Below are 20,761 nucleotides of genomic sequence, written 5' to 3'. Positions count from 1 at the left end.
AAGTGTAAGAATCAATGAGGTGAGTATTACTTATTTTGTTATTTTATTACCGTCTACTTGACTTTGAAAAATTTCTAGTCTGGACAGGTTGTAAGATCAGGCCTACCTTCTTTCCACTGTCAGATGCACCATCCTTGTGGACCAATGTTGCGTAGTTTTGCTGTCCAGGTCCAAATACATCATCTTGGGCAGGTTCCCCACTGCTCCCAGAAGTCGGGTGCTATCAGCAAATGGCAGAACAAATATTTTGGTTATAACACTGCATCCAAACCACTTCCAATAATGTATTACAACCAAGGTTCAGTATGCATAGTGATACAGGCGACACGGTCATTGAATATTTAAACCCAATTAGTAGGAAGACATGAATTAAACATCTAGAAATTAATGCAATTATATCCAATCCATTGACAAGATTTATTACAGCTCAGTGCGGAAAATCAAGGTATTCTCATTAGAAAAGCCAAAGTCAGCATTATAATGATCTGATTAGTTATGGCGTAAAAAGGTATAATGGCCGGGATCAGGATGTTTACGCGGAAGCAGAGTCTAGTGTCTGAGCATATCATTAAAAGGACAAGCCCTTCCTTCCAAAATCCTAGCTTGTCCTCTTCTTAAAACATTTTTAATAAGGTATTATGGAATTGTTTTGACAACTGTCTCCAAAAGCATGATCACTACTGATGGCAACGATTGTTGTGCCGACATAGAAATCAGCCACTCGTAAGGAGGCCATACACAGACGAATGTCGTCCCACCCTGCCAATATCAATGAGTTCGGCAGTCACTATATTGTGTATGGGGGCGCCAGGCAACTGATCGTTGGGAGATGATGTCGATAGGGCATATCTGATTTTGAACTTTCGATCGCTTTGTTCTCCCAGCGATAAGGAGTCGGCAGAGATGTCTATCGGTGGCCTTCCCATGGAGAACGCAGGAGTGCCAAGCTGAGCAAATGCTCCTGCGTTTGGTAGAAATGGCCATGATAATTGCCGGACTAACAAAGTATCATATGGCCAACAGCCATCGAAAGTGTATGGCCGGTTTTAGACTTAATATGTGGCAGAAAGGCATAGTTGACTTCTTTAATCTGATGCTGCCACTACACAGCCATAGACTACAATGGGTGGCTTGACAGCATCTCTCCTGATGGAATGTCCATTTTGCCATCAGAGTGTCATCCATTTTTTTTACTATGCAAAAAAAAAAACAAAAAAACCACAGACGGATGACACCCATCTGCTCCTGTCTGTTATTTTTTTTATGAGCTCGGATTAAAAAAAAAAATCTATCCATTCCATTTGCAGACACTCAGCCCATAGAGGGTACATGAAAAATGGCTGCCTCAAGAAGGCCTCATTTTGGTAATACCCACATGTTGGCAGCTGAACATTGAGCAAAATTGCCAAGCTCACTCATTCACGCATGTTCACATCCAAAATATGAGAACATTTTACATCAAATTAAAAAAAAAATTGCAGACATGAAAATGCTGAACATAATACAAGCAAGGAGATAAGAGAAAGCTTGAACTAGTGAGGTGTTAGTGAGGAATGTCTGGAATTAGGGAGGATTACAAGGATTACTTGTGACACAGTGAGGAATGGATCTGTCATTTTGACAAGAATAATAGTTTTGCATGCATTTGTGAATAATTCCATCAATGTCTTAAAGGCTGGTATATAAGATAGGTGATAACTAGAGATAGGCGAATCCCAACAGTAAAATTCAGGGTCCATACCGAACACTTAGTGTTCGGGCATGGACCCTGAATATGGACTTCTCCAGGAAGTCTGTGTTACTGCTTGGGTTCGGCATCCCGAACATCGGGTGTTTCCCACGCTGTCATCTGCATTTCTGATCGGCGGTAAGATTATTACCACCAGTCAATAGAGCTCCGGTTCCCATGTCAGATGACAGCGAGAGCCAGCAGACAGGCATTGGTCCGAGAGAGAGTAATACTCCCATCAGCCTACACCTGCTGTCGCTAATAACAGCAAGAGCAGGCGCCGCTGATGGGAATACTCATTAGCTATAAATAAAATAAAATAAAAGACTTGGGGTCTGTTCTATTTTTGATAACCAGTGCAGGCAAAAATGTCAACTGCAGGCAGCAACCCTCAGCTGTCAGCTTTATCATGGCTGGTTATCAAGAATAGAGTGGTCCCCAAGCTGATTTTTTAATTATTTAAATAATTTTAAAAACGGTGGTGGGCCCAAATTTTGACAACCAGCTTTGCTAAAGCAGACAGCTGGGGGCTCGAATGCTCATGAAACAAAACAACATGGTACGAAACCACAGCCATCTCACTAACCAAAACCACAGGTGCACGAAACTTTATCTCGATGGAACTTGTAGTTTAGTGAAGAAAATGTGATAATGTTCCAACTCCTTAAAAATTCTTCATACTTTATTAATCCAACATAAAAAAAATTATACAGCGGTAAAAAGCTCCTTGAACAAATGTGAACCTCCGGGGTTAAAGCATAACACCTGAGGTTCACATTTGTTCAAGGAGTTTTTTACCGCTGTATCATTTTTTATGTTGGATTAATAATGTATGAAGGATTTTTAAGGAGCTGGAACATTATCACATTTTCTTTGATGGAATTCTCAGACTTGTAAAGGGCCATGGATATTGCCCCCAGCCTAAAAATAGCAGCCCGCAGCCAGCTGAGAAAAGATGCACTAATACTGGTGCTTTGCCCGGCTCTTTCTGCCTGCCATGGTGTGGTGGCAAGTGGAGTAATATTTGTGGGGTTGATGTCAGCTGTTTTATGGCCGCTGACATCAAGCCCAGGTCAATAATGGAGATTTTCTCTAACCGGCGGTAATCGTACCACCGATCAGAGCCTCTGTTTTCTGCACTGTCATGCAAATGGCAGGGTGACAAAACAACACATGTTCGGGCCCCCCATTCATTTGAAGGGGGTCCGGGTGCCCTTCAGATACCCAAACTGATCTTTTTTTTTTTTTAGATGTTTGGCCAAACCCACCGGACACGAACATCCACGGGTTCATCCATCACTAGTGATAACTTCACGATTGCTGGGAATCTGGATACTGGAACCCTGCAGAGCCCAGTCTCAATGGAGTGCAAATCGAGCACGCGCGGATAGAGCACACGTGCACCTCTCTCGTCCATTTATTTTATATAGGACAGCTTGAGATATGCAAGTGATGTATTCCACCAACATCAGCAATTCCATAGAGAATCTATGGAGCGGGGTGCGCATGTTCGATCTGCATTTCATTCAGAGGGGGCTGTGCAGGGTTCCAGCAAACTTATCAAAGCGTAGGAGATATCTTCCAAACTTGGTACAACCCCCTTAAGTTAAGAAATCTCTTAAAAAGGACCTGTCACTAGGTTAAAAGTGACCAATTTCTGCTCTTATTTTATTCTTACCACTCCACAGAGTATTAGCTTTTTTATTATTATTTATTTTGCCTTTTTTTAGTTCCTGAGAGGTGGGCCTTTTTATTTAGTATTTTTTCCTGATCTTACAAAGAGGGCAGTGCTCACTGAGGCCCGTATCTCTAGAATTATATGGTGGATATGAAAAAACAAACAAAAAAAACAAATTAAATCAGGGAAGCAGTGGGAACAAAATAAGAGCAAAAACTGTCCCCTCTTGACTCAATGACAGGTCCTTCATAAAATGGGTTACAAGTCCTATATTACACAAGACACTGACTTGAATTGATGCTATATAATGCCCAATTTCCCCTGTGGGGGCGCTACAGAAATATTGAACACTTACTGCTGGTTTTCTCGACGATTGCTGGGAGTCCCAGTAATAAAAGACACTGTGATCAGTGTCTGGTCAAAGGACTCTTTGGAAGTAGGGATTATCAAAATTAGTGAACCTCTATGCTTTATTTGCATGAAACTAGACATTCTGTTAAACTTCAGGTCTTGTCTACAGAAATAAGTAAAGCATAGCCAATGCATCCTCCCTATGTGCCCCAAGGTAGATGGCGGAGGAACAACACAAAGGATTCACATAATAACACAGAGGAATAACACGTGAAGGGAATGTCGGGGGGTAGGGAGCAGAAATGGGTAAATCCTCAGTGGTCCATTATAAGATTTGTATTGCTAATAGCGTGGAAACAAGAAGAAGGAAATGGCCTTTAGGGTGCCATTGCCTCATTTGTACATTTGCATACTACTGTAATTAGGGGTTTCCTTCGGTCCTTGAGTCTCTTGAGTCCTTTATGATGAATTTATGGGGATTTTTATATACTCGGCTCATTTATAATTTCCTTCAAATTTTCTGAACAAATAAATTTTCCTTCAGTCATGGCAGAATATAAGAGAACCAGTTCGTAGGTTTTTTTCACATACACAGTGACGATTATCGAACTTGATCGGCTCGTCACAGACAGAAAATTGCTGTTGACAGATCTTAGGATGGTTTAATTGCACACGCCGAGGATGACATTAAGGCTATGTTCACAAGCTGCAAATTTTGCTGCAGATCCGCAGCGGTTTCCCATGCGTTTACAGTACAATGTAAACTTATGGGAAACGCAATCCGCAGTGCACATGCTGCGGAAAGAAACGCGTGGAAACACAGCGGTTTACATTCCGCAGCATGTCAATTCTTTGTGCGGAATCCGCAGCGGTTTTACACCTGCTCCATAATAGAAAACTGCAGGTGTAAAACCGCAGTGAAATCTGCACAAAATCCGCAATAAATCCGCAGGAAAAATGCACAGTTTTTGCCCTGCGGATTTATCAAATCCGCTGAGGAAAAATCCGCAGAGGATCATTCTACGTGTGCACATACCCTAAAAGTTTCATTTTCGGCTAATTACACTAGTGTCTCTGACATTATTGGGAACCTAATTCATGTTCTAAATTGTATGAGGGGTGGTTTCTGAGGCTTCATGAACCTGACAGGCTTTTTATGTAGATTCTTCAGCCAGAAAAATCCATGTTTTAAAAAAACAAAAACATGGAGTTTTTGGTGTGGTTTTATAAAGACTGGCATGTTTTGGGCACATGTGCTTTTTGATGAGTATTTTAAAGGGGATATCCGGGACTTTAACATTGATGGCCTATTCTTAGGATAGGTCATCAATGTCTGATCAGTGGGCATGAAAAACCTGGCATCCCTGACAATTAGCTGTTCCCGGTTTTGGCTAAAAATGTTCAGGACTAAGTAGTGGCTGCAGCTGGGCGCCCGTCTGTGGCCATTATTTCTTTCATTGCTGTGCTGCTCCACAACTGAGCAGTTCCAGCCGACACCGGGAACAGCTGATCGTCAGGGGTGCCGATGTCTCATGCCCGCCAATCACACATTGATGACCTATATTACGGATAGACCATCAATGTTTAAGTCCCGGACAACCCCCTTGAATAATCCTCATTTTTCTGGCTGAATGTTAAATCGACATTAAAGTCCCGGACAACCCCTTTAATATAAATATGGGGTGTAACAATATGGTTTGGTTTTTGATGCATTTCCGAAGCAAAAACTTGTCCAAAAACTGCACCACATTCTTTGAGCAGAAAATATGCCAAAGAATTGATAAGACACTATTTTTTTCTACACATTTTAAAAAATGCAACACGAGAACTATATCCATGTTTTCCCATTCAAATTAATGGGAACCGTCGCCAAAAGACGAATGTAAAAAACGGTGTGCTGAACATACCCGTAGGGTGCAGTCACACATTTGTGTGTAGTGTCAGAGTGCTGTTCGAATTGTTATGGGGCGGCACTTGGACCCATAAAGCGTCAAACGTCTATTCACACTTCTATGATAATCATGGCTCCAAGAAAAACGGCAGAGCCGGTCTGATCTGATGTTGAGGATTAGATTTTAGATGGATTCAGCGGGTCTGACGTGTGCGTGGGCCCTTAAGGTCTGCCTCCAAATCAGAAGCTCTGCCCGGCCGCAGAAGGCTCAAGAACAAGGGCGGAAATGCATTGTGCCCAAATTTGCTTGAGCCGCAATCTTGGGCAGTCCTGATTGCGGGTCTATGTCTCGGTGACTCCTTGCCAGTCAGGCGCCACTAAAAACAGCTTGATGCAAATGTATCCATTTCCAAGGAGATTATTGATGTTGGTTCATTGTTAGACTTTATTATGATTTTTTTTATTGCATTTTTCATACATACATTTATTTTTTTTCATTGAATTACCCTATTGATTTATGGCAATTTTTAATAATCATATAAAGGACTACACCCAGCATGCCGGTATTGTCGGATTACCATCGTCCTAAAACAACTACTCGAAGTACTCACACGAAGTATGTGAACACCAGAACCTCTTCTGTCAGCTACACTCATGGCAACACTGCCCTGGCTGCCATGCAGATCTCTAGAGCTGCCATACAGAGAGCTGCTAGCTGCCGTGTAAGTGGAATTAAAGGACCGTGACAGCATGCTCTGAATAAAGAAGGACAGATGTAACATCACAGATTAGTAAAGCATGCATATACAACTCAATGGGTTATTCACACAGTTCATGCACGTACGGTACAAACATAGAGCCGTGCAAGGAATGGCTGGAGCCCAGGAGGAGAACGTGCAGACCACATAGCCATTGCTACAGGTATAGAGTGTGTGCCCGATCTCCGGCATCATATAGCGGTACAACCTGGGCATCTATATTGTGGCACCACAGGGCACACCTTCTTATGATGTACGACTAATTTTACCATCAAATTTGAGCAAGTTGACTTTTCCTATACCTTTCTACAGATTAGTGCAGAGCTGAAATCAAAATTCTGCTTTCTACTGGAATCAGTTGCTGGTATACTCTTAAATAAGCCATAAATATATACCTTTTTTGTACCTGGTTTAAATACCGCGGTTCTCTCAAATTTGGCATTGTTTTTCGGGTCTTCCTTCGTCTCTCTATTCCTCAGATATGACTTTCTCTTCCTTTCATCCAAGGCTCATCTTTTTAGCCAAGAAGGTGTGGTCGTCAAGCAGACTCCTATAGAGAAGAATTAAAGACCACACCTTCTTGGATAACAAGGCTAGATTTACTGTATACACAAGGAGGAGAGGGCCATATCTCAGGAATGGAGAGGCGCACAAGCCAAAGAAAAACAATCACAGATTCAGGGGAACAGAGGTATTGACGGCGGGTAAAAAATACATATTTATGGCAAGTGACAGGTCTGCATTAACACTAATCAATAACGAAGGATGACACATGGATTTCTCCCGCGGATGTGTACACGGGAATAAGTCCCAATCAATGAGGCTAATTTGTGTGGGAATATTCCATGGTCTTTCGTCCAAAATCCACTACAAGTATGACCATGTCCATGTTTCTTCATCTCGCTACTGCTGCATGTGAACGGAGTCTAAAATGCCCTGTTCATTTACAATGGATGTAAAATATTGGTAACTGTGATAATTGTTTTAGGCAAGTAATCTGCATCAAAAACCTCAAAGAAGTATTTGTCCACTACTGTTATAGTGATGACCTTTCCTGTGCAAATAAATAGCAGGTAAGGAGCGGGTAATCAATATCAAACATATGGATAATCCTTTTAAAGGTGCTGCCCAGCCGATCAATTTTTATTTTCTTCAAATGATGGGTGGAAAAAAAAACAGCAATATTTACCTCCAACAGACTTTGCGATGTTCCTGCTCCGACACTTGTCCGTACTCCACGCTGGTCTCTACTTACCGGTCCCAACTCAACACACTAGAAATGGTGGCTAAAGCCCCCCTCAGCCAATAACTGGTGGCCAAAGCCCCCCTCGGTCAATAACTGGTGGCCAAAGCCCCCCTCGGCCAATAACTGGTGGCCAAAGCCCCCCTCGGCCAATAACTGGACGTTAAAGCCCACTCGGCCAATAACTGGCGGCCAAAGCCCCCTCGGCCAATAACTGGCGGCCAAAGCCCCCTCAGCCAATAACTGGCAGCCAAAGCCCCCTCAGCCAATAACTGGCGGCCAAAGCCCCCTCAGCCAATAACTGGCGGCCAAAGCCCCCTCAGCCAATAACTGGCGGCCAAAGCCCCCCTCAGCCAATAACTGGCGGCCAAAGCCCCCCTCGGCCAATAACTGGTGGCCAAAGCCCCCCTCGGCCAATAACTGGCGGCTAAAGCTTACTCAGCCAATAACTGGCGGCTAAAGCCCACTCGGCCACTAACTGGTGGCTAAAGCCCACTCGGCCAATAACGAGGTTAAAGCCCACTCGGCCAATAAATGGCGGCTAAAGCCCACTCGGCCACTAGCTGGTGGCTAAAGCCCACTCGGCCAATAACTGGTGGCTAAAGCCCACTCGGCCAATAACGAGGTTAAAGCCCACTCGGCCAATAAATGGCGGCTAAAGCCCACTCGGCCACTAGCTGGTGGCTAAAGCCCACTCGGCCAATAACTGGTGGCTAAAGCCCACTCGGCCAATAACTGGTGGCTAAAGCTCACTCAGCCAATAACTGGTGGCTAAAGCCCACTCAGCCAATAATTGGCTGAAGTAGTCATGAAACTCAACCAGTGATTGGTTAAGAGGTGATTCCTGCATTTCGAGAGGGACCAGGAAGCAGAAACCAGAGGAGAGCTCACGATGGAATGGGAATGGTGGCGGACCAGTGAAGGAAAATGTTGCTCTTTGTTTTGTTTTTAATTTTATTCTGAGCCTTTAAAAATCCTTGATCAGACAACTTTAACATGTGAACACCTCACTGGCAGTGCTCTCATACATTATTTAACTTTGCAGTGGGGCATCCTAGATTTTTTCTTCTCCACAGCCCAAAACATTGTAACACCTGGATCTCACCAAAGTCTGTGCGAAAATGAAAAATAATACATGAACCGTTTATATTGTTCTGAACAAATCAACAAAATAAGAAAATTATCTTGCAAAAGTCGATTTACAAGTTTGACAAACAGCCCGTCGGATCGCAGTAGCCAGCCTGACCGCCAATTGACGATTTATGAAGCCAGAGAAAGGCTTGTTCGTCTAGAGCAATCTTGGGAAAAGCTACAGGCCCGTTCTCCTAGTAGCCAAAATGGCACAAAAACTTTGGAGGAAAAAAATAAAACCTACATGGACCACGAAAAAAGAGAATCCCTGTAATAATCAGTGGGCACATCTACTTCTGTTTGCACCAGTTATAAAATCGATCCATTTTTTACAATAATTCAGTTTGGTCCTCAAAATGGAACAGAATCAGAATATCCAAACTGAACTATACAACAGACTTTTTTTTATATTTTTTCTTTTAAAAAAAAAAAAATGCGCTTTACTCACCCTCCTCGGAATCAGTGCAAAGTCCCCATCACTGCTCCCGGGGGCTATTATTGTCTGCAGCGTTGACATCATGTCAACAGCACTGCAGCCAATCAGAGGACTCAGCAGACTGTGCTATCAAATTGGGCAGAGCCGCTTAGCTCGCTGATTAGCTGCAGTGCTGTCGATATGACAATGACAGACACCAGAAGTAAAAACAGCCGAGACTGCGTTTTGGGACAAAGGAGGGCGAGTAAGGCATTTTTTTATTTTTTGGGTAAACAAATGGAACAAGGAATTTCTGAAAGCGGAAAACCCCTTTAACGGAAACCATGAAACGATCCAATACTTTTGTAATTTCCAAGTCTCTGGTACAGTCATGATGATACAAATGTGATTGATTTGGTTCTTGAAAGCTTCCACTAGGGGGCAGTAGCGCACGTGCACGCGCCTCCAGCGGTCAGAGATATCGATCAAAAATTCCTGCTCTAAGAAAAATCAATTCATTATAAAAAAATAAAGTTGAATTTCACACAGATAAAAAAAACCTTCTATTTCCACAGACCATTGCGCAGCCAAAATAATTGGTACCAAATAGTCATTTCTTCTTCAGGTATTACACTAGAAAAAGTAGCGCAACAGGTCAGGGTGGGCTAATAAGAGGAGTATCACCTGTGGCAAGTGAACAACAGGAACCAGCATGCCTTATAAGCTCAGGTAGCTAAAATCTGCACAATAAAGACAAGCATATAATGCTGAACGCCTAGACAGGACCCAACGAGAGCAGATAGATCGTAAACCCCCCCGGAGTAATCTGCTGCAATTAATAATGTTTTAAACCCTCCAAGGAGAATCCAGAGACATAAAGAAAATGACATTTTTGCTGCCACTCATCCCCGGTTTGTACTTTCACGCAGCATTAACCTCACATTATTCACTGGAGGACGGCTGGCGCTGCCTCTGGCAACAAACAGATTTTGGCACGAGAACACATGAAAAATAATAGACCTGGGACTGAAACAAAGCCGACAATTACCAGTACAGGACTACACAGCGCCAATGAAGTTCTGCAGCGGGAGAACGCCACCCTTTAACATCAGACGTCATGAACGAAGACAATATCACGTCTAAGGTCACTCAAAAAAAAAAAAAAGGGTCTTCTAAAGAAACAGTGCCCCCCGCATGTATGGGTTGCGTCTGGTATTGCAGCATAACCTGAAGTGTGGGCCTCAGGCTATGTGCCCACATTGCAGATTTTCCGCATAAAAACCGGACTCCCTTGCCAGGAAATCCGCTTGCGTTTTTCTTCGTGGTTTTCATGCGTTTTTTTTTTTTTTTTTCATGTGTCCAAATGCAATTCTATAGCGGCCAAAACGCAGATTTTCCACAAAATGAACATGCTGCGTTTCTTTTCGCGATGCTTTTCAGCTGAGGAAAAAAACGCAGCATGGGCACAACAATTGTGGAAAAATAATGGAATGCTTTATGTAAGCGTTTTTAAGCGTTTCTGCAGCGGAAAAATGCAGCAAAAACGCTTAAAATGTGCAACGTGGGCACATAGCCTCAATGCAAAATCTCCAATTGGGAACTTCAATAATACTGTTCTTCTCATACGGTTCAAAGGGACCTTTCATGGTTTTGTGGGTGCGACTGCGAGACCTCCACCACTATAGTTAAACCCCGCTGCACAGCTCCATTCAAGAAATTTGAGTTGACAGGGCCTTTTTAGAGCAACTTTATAAAGGTCTTTAGGTCCAACGTGACCAGTTTGTGCTTTTATTTTATTCCCGCTGCTCTCAGTTATTCTAATCCTGGACGACCCCATTAAGTAATTCATCTCGGCAGCCTTCCAGCTCTTTAAGGCCAAGTGTGGCTGTGTGCACACAGCGTTTGTCAAGGAGTTTTTTGAGCAGAAACGGAATCAAAACTAAGCCGAAACTTTCCAAATCCTCCTCCAAATCTCAAAACACCACAAACCTCACTCAGGTATTCTTGCAGTTAACAATCATTTTCGACGTTCCCTACATCACATTCATAGAGAATCCATGGGATCGGCTTACAGATTCCTCACACTGGAAACTGGACATTTTCTTACCATGAAAACACAGATCTACAACGTTAGAGCCTCGGTGTTGTACAGTTTATTGATGGCTGCAGAATGACTTACAAGGAACCTGACAGCTGATACACGCTGCCCGATCCATGCAGTCATGTGTGTTGTGCTCAGAAATGCTGCAGAGAGTCAAAGAAAAACATTATGCAAAAGTCACCGGGGACCGAGGTGCCTGTGAGACTGGTCAGATAGCTCACCTGCGGCTTCTCCCTGCCTACTGACTCACAGGTCTCTGCCTATACTCACATGATGGACAGACCTGTCACTCAGGGAAAGCAGGCGGGGAGAAGCCACGAGGGATCTGCCTTTCCAACTAGTCACTTGTGCTACACGGTCTTCGGAGGCTTTTAAAGTCCTTGTTTTTCTTGTCCATGTCTTCCTCTGTGTTTCAGGGTCAAACATACATGTCTGAAATCATACAGCCAGTGTCTGATACATGCTACCAAGCTCGGACTGGCCCACAGGGGAACAGGAGAATCCACCGGTGGGCCCCTATTTACAGAAAAATCTATTATCTAATCATTCAGTAGGCAAACTAGCCAAATTAATTTTTCATATAAGCAAAAGTAAATTTGGGTACTAGGGTCAAGTTATTTTTGGATGTGGCTGAACAGCGGACCTTAAGAGTCAATATTATTGGTGGGCCTTTGCCAACCCAGTCCAACATTGCCCATGTCAGCAAGTATCTGCTGTCAGGTTCCATCTGACAGGAGAATTTACAATTCTCATCTTTGTTGTTACGAGTGTCTTGGAGCTGATTTATGACCACCTGAAAGGTGACTTGACCTCAGAAGACAGAGGATAATAGTTATAAAGTCTCCCACCAGAACGAGATCACCGATGGAGTCTCCGATAACTCATGCAACAGCCAACAATAGAGAGTGCAACATAGAAATTCTGAGACTATAAAAGGCAAAAGGTGCTAGGTTTTTAAGAAAACCTAATTGCAAACATAATTATTAGCTAAAAATATATGCAATTAAATTGAAAATGCTCCTCCATGTGTTCAGATTCTTCAAAAACCAATAAAATTATTGGATAACATGACCTCCAACTTTCCAGGATGAGAAGGCAAACACCACCAAATATTTCAAGCAGGAAAGAATAGAATGTGAAGTGAAACAATAAAATAAAATTGATAGCACTGTGATATAAAGATTATGTCTCACATCTTACTTTGCTGCATATACTATTAGACCATGCTTCGTTGAATGCATCGCAGTAGGATCCGAATACATGGTACATAATACTAAGCATGATTTTTTTCTTACCTTTTCAAGTTTTTTTGCCTCTATGTGCCGTAAGACCTGTTCCCGCCAGTCATGAGGGACTTTATTCCTGCCTTGTGGGTCCAGTAAAGAATGCTCAGAATTAACCCTTGCATTTGGCTTTTTTGAAGGACTAGTCCGAGAGTAGTTAAAATCACTAACTGACATTGTTCTCTCGGGAATATCATTAATGGAAGGACGTGCACTTTGCGGTCTTGGAACGTTAGGGCCATCGATGCTGTATGTCCTAGCTGACATGGGTCTCTGTGGACCTGCCATCATGTGTGTATGCCTTCCTACTGAATGTAATTCTCTATAGGTCATATAGTCCCCATCTGGTACAACAACTCTCCTGATAGGTCCTGAATCAGCCACAGTCATAGAAGCATTGGAGGAGACACTGCCTTGTCTTTGAAGAGTGTTACGACCAGCTCCTTGCAGGACTCGGTCATTTGGGGACATGGCCCATGCTTCTACATGCCTTGGTCCCATTTTTTGAGGCACACTGTGCATGTTACTTGACCGTACATTATTATGATTAGAGAAATTCATGTTTGCAGGGTGTTTGGCATAGCTGGGACTCTCCATGCTTTCGGACATATGGTAACGTGGAGGTGGTACACTTCCTTGGTCCACGGGAGTGCTCTGTTTCTGAGGCCACAGATTGTCCTTGGCTGTAGCACTACTAGAACTATACTGAACATTATACTGAGGCACAGCGGACATCTGAGATGCTCCAGGGGCTCTCATTGTGTATGCCCCCTCAGGGTTGTGGTTGGAGTCAAATTTGAAAACTGTTTTTTTTCCAGAAGATACCAAATCCGAAGAGGAAGACGAACCGCTGAAAACCTGCAATGGCTGATCATACAGAAGAGTGGCCGACTTGCTCCTAACAATATTTTGACCATCAGCACCTGCTGCTGCAGATTTGCCAATGTAGGACGGCAGTGGCGAGCCACCGTCACCGAGGATGTCATAGATCCTCAGCCCACCGGTCTCAATGTTAGTTATACTGTGTGATTTCACAACAGAGCTCATTGAATCTCCGAGTTGGGGTGACAAATCATCGGTACTTTTTGAAACACACATATCAAATGAAGGCACTGAATCCTCGGATGCGCTCCTCACTGGGTCACTCATATCTGGAGACAGATCTTCATCTTGGGAATGACCATTAACTTTGTTAATTGCGCATAAATCTGGGTATGTTTTTCTATTCTCCAACACTTCAGTCTCCCGTTTCTCATTGTTGTTTGTAAATCCCTTTCCCGATAGAACTTCTTGTGAAATCAACGACCGCTCCAGGGTGTCGGAGAACAGGCCATCTTCGGTTGTCAGGTTATTGTTAATGTTCATCTGGTTCAGATTTTGTGCCAAGTCACTGGTGATGTGTAGTCTTTGCTCTTGGACTAGATCCTCTTCACTGTTCGGTGATGGAATCTCGGATATCTCTCGCTCATCAACAGCATTTAATTTGCTTCCATTATGTAAAATATTGTTTAAGTTTTCATCTTCTTGTCTACAAAAACGAAAAATAAACCAATGAGAGGACTCAAAGATGACTGACGATTGTCAAAGTGTGAAATGCAACCAGAATGGCAATAAATATACATCAACAAAGTACAACAATGTCTGACACATTGCGTATTATTGAAGGATTACTTTTCTCACTTTGTGTCTGAAACAATCAGCAAGTTGTCATGTAAGATCAAAATAGACCAAGAAGCAGAAATCACCTTCTCATTCATGACCCAAGAACAGGGGAAAAGGGGAAAGTAATACTAAGTATAAGTTGATTCAACCAGCACCCAACAATAAACATTTTACACTAGGTAAGTTTAGTGAAAAGGCATAGAGAAAGCCATGTCCACCATTATAAGAATAAGTCTCTGAACCGGAGGATTTATCGAATACCGGCCTCTCCTCTGGACTGCACTGAAATAAGTATCATGTGTATGGTACAAGATTGGATCACGCCGCCCAGAATTTGAGTAATGGGTCACCTTTAGTAGCCACTGCTTGGACATATGATGTTTTCAAAAGATAAGGTCCATTGAAGAACCACAAAGTAGTAGAGAAGATCTAAGGATAAGCAAGGAGATATAGGGATGAGCAATGAGGTGCCAATGCATCATTGTATCATGGGAGGGGTACACTCCCAATGATTAACTGAATAAAGGGGTCTTCAGAACTGATTTACTAGAATGGGACCTACAGATCAGTGCATAACTGTGTGGTTATAAATTGTGCAGAGAAAAAGTCACATGACCATGATGGGAAATCAATCCTTCAATCTCAGAATTGCTGAGGTTTCCAGACACTGGACTCATACGCTGCCCTTCAGTGGATCACCCCTTACTAGAGAGTCAGGAATATTGAGACAAAGTGGAAAAAACATTTGACTGGAATATATCAAACAAGATGGCGAGATGCATCTTTCCTTGTTCTTTCTACTCCTTTTCATGTAATGGTTCCATGCTATGACGTATACTGTTAAGTATTGTGTGGGAGAGATGCCCGGTCTCCAACAGAACTTCACCTATTTGTTTTCCTGTTTTTGGTGGTATGGTTATACTCATAGCTAGCTGTGACCCTTTCCGATGACAAGGGAGCAGATAGCTATACATGGGCACAATGAATTCTGTGTGGACTTTGTAGACATCCAAAAGTCGCGGGGAATCGAACATATTTTTAGAGCATGTTCGCTCATCTACTATATAAAGCTGAATGTGTGTATGTGTGTGTGTGTATGTGTGTGTGTATGTCCGGGATTGGCATCTGCAGCGTCGCAGCTACAGCCACAAAATTTTGCACAGTCACACGTCTGGACCCCGAGAGCGTCATAGGCTATATTGTGAGGCGAAATTTTAACCCCGCGCGTTCCAATTCACCAAACAATTTTGCCCCTATCTACATAATGGGGAAAAAAGTGAAAGGAAAAGTGTTGGAAGCGTCACAGCTACAGCAACAAAATTTTGCACAGTCACACGTCTGGACCCAGAGAGCGTCATAGGCTACGTTGTGAGGTGAAATTTTAACCCCGCACTTTCCAATTCACCAAACAATTTTGCCCCTATCTACATAATGGGGAAAAAAGTGAAAGGAAAAGTGTTGGAGGCGTCGCAGCTACAGAAACAAAATTTTGCACAGTCACACGTCTGGACCCTGAGAGCGTCATAGGCTACGTTGTGAGGTGAAATTTTAACCCCGCGCTTTCCAATTCACCAAACAATTTTGCCCCTATCTACATAATGGGGAAAAGTGAAAGGAAAAGTGTTGGAGGCAAATTGACAGCTGCCAGATGTGAACAAGGGGGACTTAAAGAGTGAGAGCGATGGCGCCAAAGAGTATATACCGTACAGTTGCTAAGGTGGGACCCCGACATGGGATACTCACCACACACGGGGATATGAACACACACACAAAATGCCCCACACACTACCACGTGCTTGAACACATATACCACCCTCAGCACACATTTCACCACACATACACCAACCTCGCCACATAAAAGTCGAAACACAAAAGTCGCCGCTCAAAACTCACCACGCGCAAAACTCGCCACATGCAAAAAATAGGCTCACGCAAAACTCGCCACAAGTGCAAAACTCACCTCATGGAATACTCGCCACACGCAAAACTTGCACATGCGGAAAAATTGCCACATGCACAAAATTTGCAACACATGCAAAAGTTGCCTCACACAAAACTTGCACATACTCAAAAGGCACCAGACATAAAACTCACCACGTGCAAAACTCGCCATGCGCAAAACTTGCTGCACACAACTTGCTACACTAACCTGTCACATGCAACTCGACACACAAAAAGTTGCTACACGCATGTTGCCACACAAAACTCATCTCACAAAAGTCGCTACATGCATGTCGCCACACAAAACTCAACACACACAACTTGACAAACGAAACTCGCCCTAAAACACAAACAAGTCTGGTATTAGCCTTCAAAAATAAAAATCTGATTAATAAGCAGACAAACTACAAGAGCAACAAATGTACCATATAGGAAATACGGCAGCTGTCAGTCACATGACCTGTCTATTATGTGTATGTGTGAGCTAATATATACTGCCAGGGGGAGGGCTTCCTGTTGGCTGGGGATTTATCAGGCTGCCAATTTATCTTACAAATACTGAGGTAAAAATACTGAGCAAATAACGTGTTAACGAGGTCTAATACAGGAGATCACACAGGTATATACTATATACAGGGGAGATGACACACAGATATATACTATATACAGGAGAGATGACACACAGGTATATACTATATAAAGGAGGAGATGACATACAGGTACATACTATATACAGGAGGAGATGACATACAGGTATATACTATATATAGAAGATGACATACAGGTATATACTATATACAGGAGGAGATGACACACAGATATATACTATATACAGGGGAGATTACACACAGGTATATACTATATACAGGAGGAGATGACATACAGGTATATACTATATATAGAAGGAGATGACATACAGGTATATACTATATATAGAAGGAGATGACATACAGGTATATACTATATACAGGAGGAGATGACATACAGGTATATACTATAAATAGGAGGAGATGACATACAGGTATATACTATATATAGGAGGAGATGACATACAGGTATATACTATATACGATACGATACACTTTATTGATCCCGTGGGAAATTATGGTATCACAGCAGCACAACTTAAATCATAAAAATCATAAAGGAATTACATAGTTGACATGACAGTTTGTTGACAGTGGGAGGGAGACACAGCAAGGGAGATGACACACAGCAGGTATATACTATATACAGGGGAGATGACATACAGGTATATACTATATACAGGAGATGACAAACATGTATATACTGAGGTGAAAATGAGAGGTGTGAGGTGAAAATGAAAAGGTGTGAGTGCAAAATGAGAGGAGTGAGGGAAAATAGTGTAGTGATCGGAAAATGACAGATGTGAGGTCGAAATGACAAGTGTTAGGCGGGAATGAGAGGAGTGAGGGAGAAAATGAGAGATGTGAGGGGGAAAATTAAAGATGTGACTGGGAAAATGAGAGGCGTAATGGGAAAATAAGAGAAGTGACGTGCTATAACTAACCACAGATATTTACTATGCCCAGGCAACGCCGGGCTCTTCAGCTAGTCACTAATATTAACCAATATGATTTACCTGTCAATTAACATTTATGTACAATGACCAACATGAGGAATGTGTCAATAATGTGATCAGGAGGCACCTACCTTAATTTCAAGCTCATGGCAATGCCGGACTCTTTTTCAGGAGAGCACAAGGAAGTATCATGGCTACTCTCGGTGTTCAGTGAGACAGAGTCAGACATACGGGATGGCGAGGAACAGTTGCTGTTGTTCTGATTACTGTTGTGGGTCACTTCGTCTGACAAAGAGTCTGCATCTTTAACATCATCTGAAACACAATATGTTAAAACACTTAGTCTCGGGAAGACGTCCAAGACTCCAGCGGCGGAAGATTAGTGCACTTCATCCAAATTCAACGAGGAAAGCAGAAAGATTGAAATGTAACAAAGCCAAGTAAATCATTATTAATCACTAATGACGATGAGAAGTGATCTATTTATGATGGCAATCATCAACAGTATGATGGGGACCCAGAGGTCTGTATATCCCAAGTAATGCTGAGGGATGATCACAGCAAACGGACCCTGAAAACGCAGCCAAAATGCACCTTAATGATAGAAATCCAGAAAACGCAGCATGTACGTCGCTCATTATCACCTTTCTTGTTGTTGCTCAGTGCTACGACTTTAGGTTGATTCATGGACGTCTCAATAAGTGGCGGCCGCATTTCTGCCATCTTCATTTCTTCATCATAAGACAGGTCTTCTGACTCCTGCAGCACAGAAATGTTGCCCTGTATTAGAGGGATGATCATCGTTAAATAAGTTCTACGTATAGGACAGTCCCTACTCGTTACAACGGTCCAGAGACAGTAAGTAGTTACTGAAGTGTCTCTTTGTTTGAACCCCCAGTGGTCAGCTGTAATCTGTCAGTAGACCTGTCAGTAAGGGTTTTGTTTTCCTAGAGCCCAAATACAGGGGAATTTGAGAATTTCAAGTGGCCCATTCAAATGAATGTCTCATGTGTAATGCAGGACAGGACAAATCTCCAGAGTGGGAGAATCTTTCCTTTCCACTCTGGACAAAAGAAGAACACCCTGAAAAGGGGACCCCCTGTATTACGTTAGAATTTCCTGATAGAAAAAAATACATTTTTATTCCCTACGATAGACAACCCCATTAAAGTTATTTTCTGCCCAAAACATGACAGTATATCACTAGCATATTCCGTAATTTGCTAATCATTTGCCGAGACCCTCGTCAATTAGCTAGAACATGCCGTAAGACTTCATCCAATGGAAGATGTGCCACAAAAATGCTGAAGGGGGTCTTGGAACACAACAGATAACAAATGTAGGATTGCTTTTGGGAATGCGCATGCGTAACCTCTGCTTCATTCACTTCCATGGGTCTAAGGAAGTAACATAGTTATTAAGGTTGAAGGAAGACTTTAAGTTCATCTAGTTCAGCCCATAGAGTGATAGAGTGTGTCAGTGTGTGTGTGTGTGTGTGTGTGTGTGTGTACGCAGCTCCCGTCGACAGTGATTGGAGCGGTGGTCATGCATACACACCCCTGATACATTTCCACAGAAGACTTTGGGACCTTGTTCTTGTAATCAGTTCTGAACCCTGAAAATGATCTTGTAGCCAAGAGATAAGTATGGTTCATGGATTTATAGAGCGGGAGGCGTTGAACAGATTGATGTATAATTTTGTGAGAAAAGATTCGGTATAACCTGTGTTTTCATCATTTAAACCTCTGCTCTGTCTGGGGTTTTCAGTCCAGTGGGCGGTCCTATCTGTGACTGACAGCCATCCCTGTGTGTATATTTATACAAGGAAAACGGTCAATCACTGATAGGACTCTGCACAGCATGGGATGGTAGGGGAAGTCTAGTAGTATTGTATATTTTTAAGGCTTTACAAAACAAGGCACATTATAGCAGGATGTGGCTGTGTATACCGGGATGGATGTCGTATGTTCCAGGATTTGGGACATTATACCTGCAAGGGGAACAGGATGGAGCTCATTATATATGGAAAGGTAACCATAATGGGATACATTATCCCAAGAAAGGGCCCAGGATAGGGCACTTTATATTCCAGAAAGAGGGGCAGGATAGGCAACATCATAACAGGAAGCGGACTAAGATGGGGAACATTAGCCCCAGGAAGGGGACCAGGATGGGGCTCATTATACCAGAAAGGGGCACATTATCCTAGGAGGGGGACATTATACGAAGGAGACCAGGTTAGGAGACGTTATTCCAGGAAGGGGCCCAGTATGGGGGACTTATTACTGGAAGGGGTTTTCCTTATTATGCATCATCCTCTCTAGTTATGTATGGGGCGGTGCTTTACTATGAAGCGTCCTCTGTTATTATATACAGTGCTGTCCCATTATTAAATATTATACTTTGTCATATATAGCCTCGTCCCTTACAAGGTGTATTCTCATTATTTTTGTTATTCACAGCACCCTCCCTTTCTTACATAGTCCTCTCTATAAAATGACCACTTGTGGAGCAGCATCTGACTAGAACACCAGTGGATCAGCCTCCTCCATCAGAAATAAGCTTTCCCATGCTCCATCAGCCGTCATTGCATTATATATCTCACAAGAGAGGATGGTACGTACCGTAATTAAGAACATGGCGCTATAAATAACGAGAGTCCGATATGTAAGGGTGCTGTACTTAGTAAGACAGGGCACTATGTAATATGGGACGGCAATATACAAAATGAGAGGAGACTATGTAGAAGAAAGGTTTATAGGTTGGTTGCCATAAAAGGAGGGAGGCAAAAAAACACATTACTTGTACAGGGGCCCCAAGCTATCAAGTTTCCGCCCCTGACAAAACTATTAAATCTACTTTGCTCCCCCTGCTGTATAACATGCTGCCTGCAGATTACAGGTTCCCTTTAATGTGTATGACCAACAATATCCCAAGAAATAATAGTCCTGGATGAAATCACAGAGGTCCTGGGCACATTTTGGCTTTGCCCGTATTGTTACATCCTCAGCATTGTAATGAGAGTACTTAAGATA

The 20,761-nt window shown here is 42.7% G+C and overlaps 1 protein-coding gene across 4 annotated transcripts in view; it reads right to left on the bottom strand.

Annotated features, from left to right (window-relative positions):
* ERBIN (erbb2 interacting protein) overlaps positions 1-20,761 on the bottom strand; it is a 224,618-nt gene that overhangs the window by 6,144 nt on the left and 197,713 nt on the right. Inside the window, exons 20-24 of one of the 4 annotated variants that reach the window (XM_069749531.1) lie at positions 18,371-18,506; positions 17,858-18,041; positions 12,593-14,108; positions 6,261-6,404; positions 107-220 (exon numbers count right to left, since the gene is read on the bottom strand). In XM_069749531.1, the coding sequence (XP_069605632.1) occupies positions 107-220; positions 6,261-6,404; positions 12,593-14,108; positions 17,858-18,041; positions 18,371-18,506 (2,094 nt within the window). The remainder of the gene's footprint in view (positions 1-106; positions 221-6,260; positions 6,405-12,592; positions 14,109-17,857; positions 18,042-18,370; positions 18,507-20,761) is intronic. The other 3 variants (XM_069749537.1, XM_069749549.1, XM_069749540.1) reach the window with 3 other exon arrangements.

Source organism: Ranitomeya imitator, chromosome 1 (genome assembly GCF_032444005.1).
Source record: "Ranitomeya imitator isolate aRanImi1 chromosome 1, aRanImi1.pri, whole genome shotgun sequence".
Taxonomy (NCBI): domain Eukaryota; kingdom Metazoa; phylum Chordata; class Amphibia; order Anura; family Dendrobatidae; genus Ranitomeya; species Ranitomeya imitator.
This window is presented reverse-complemented; position numbering and strand designations above follow the sequence as displayed.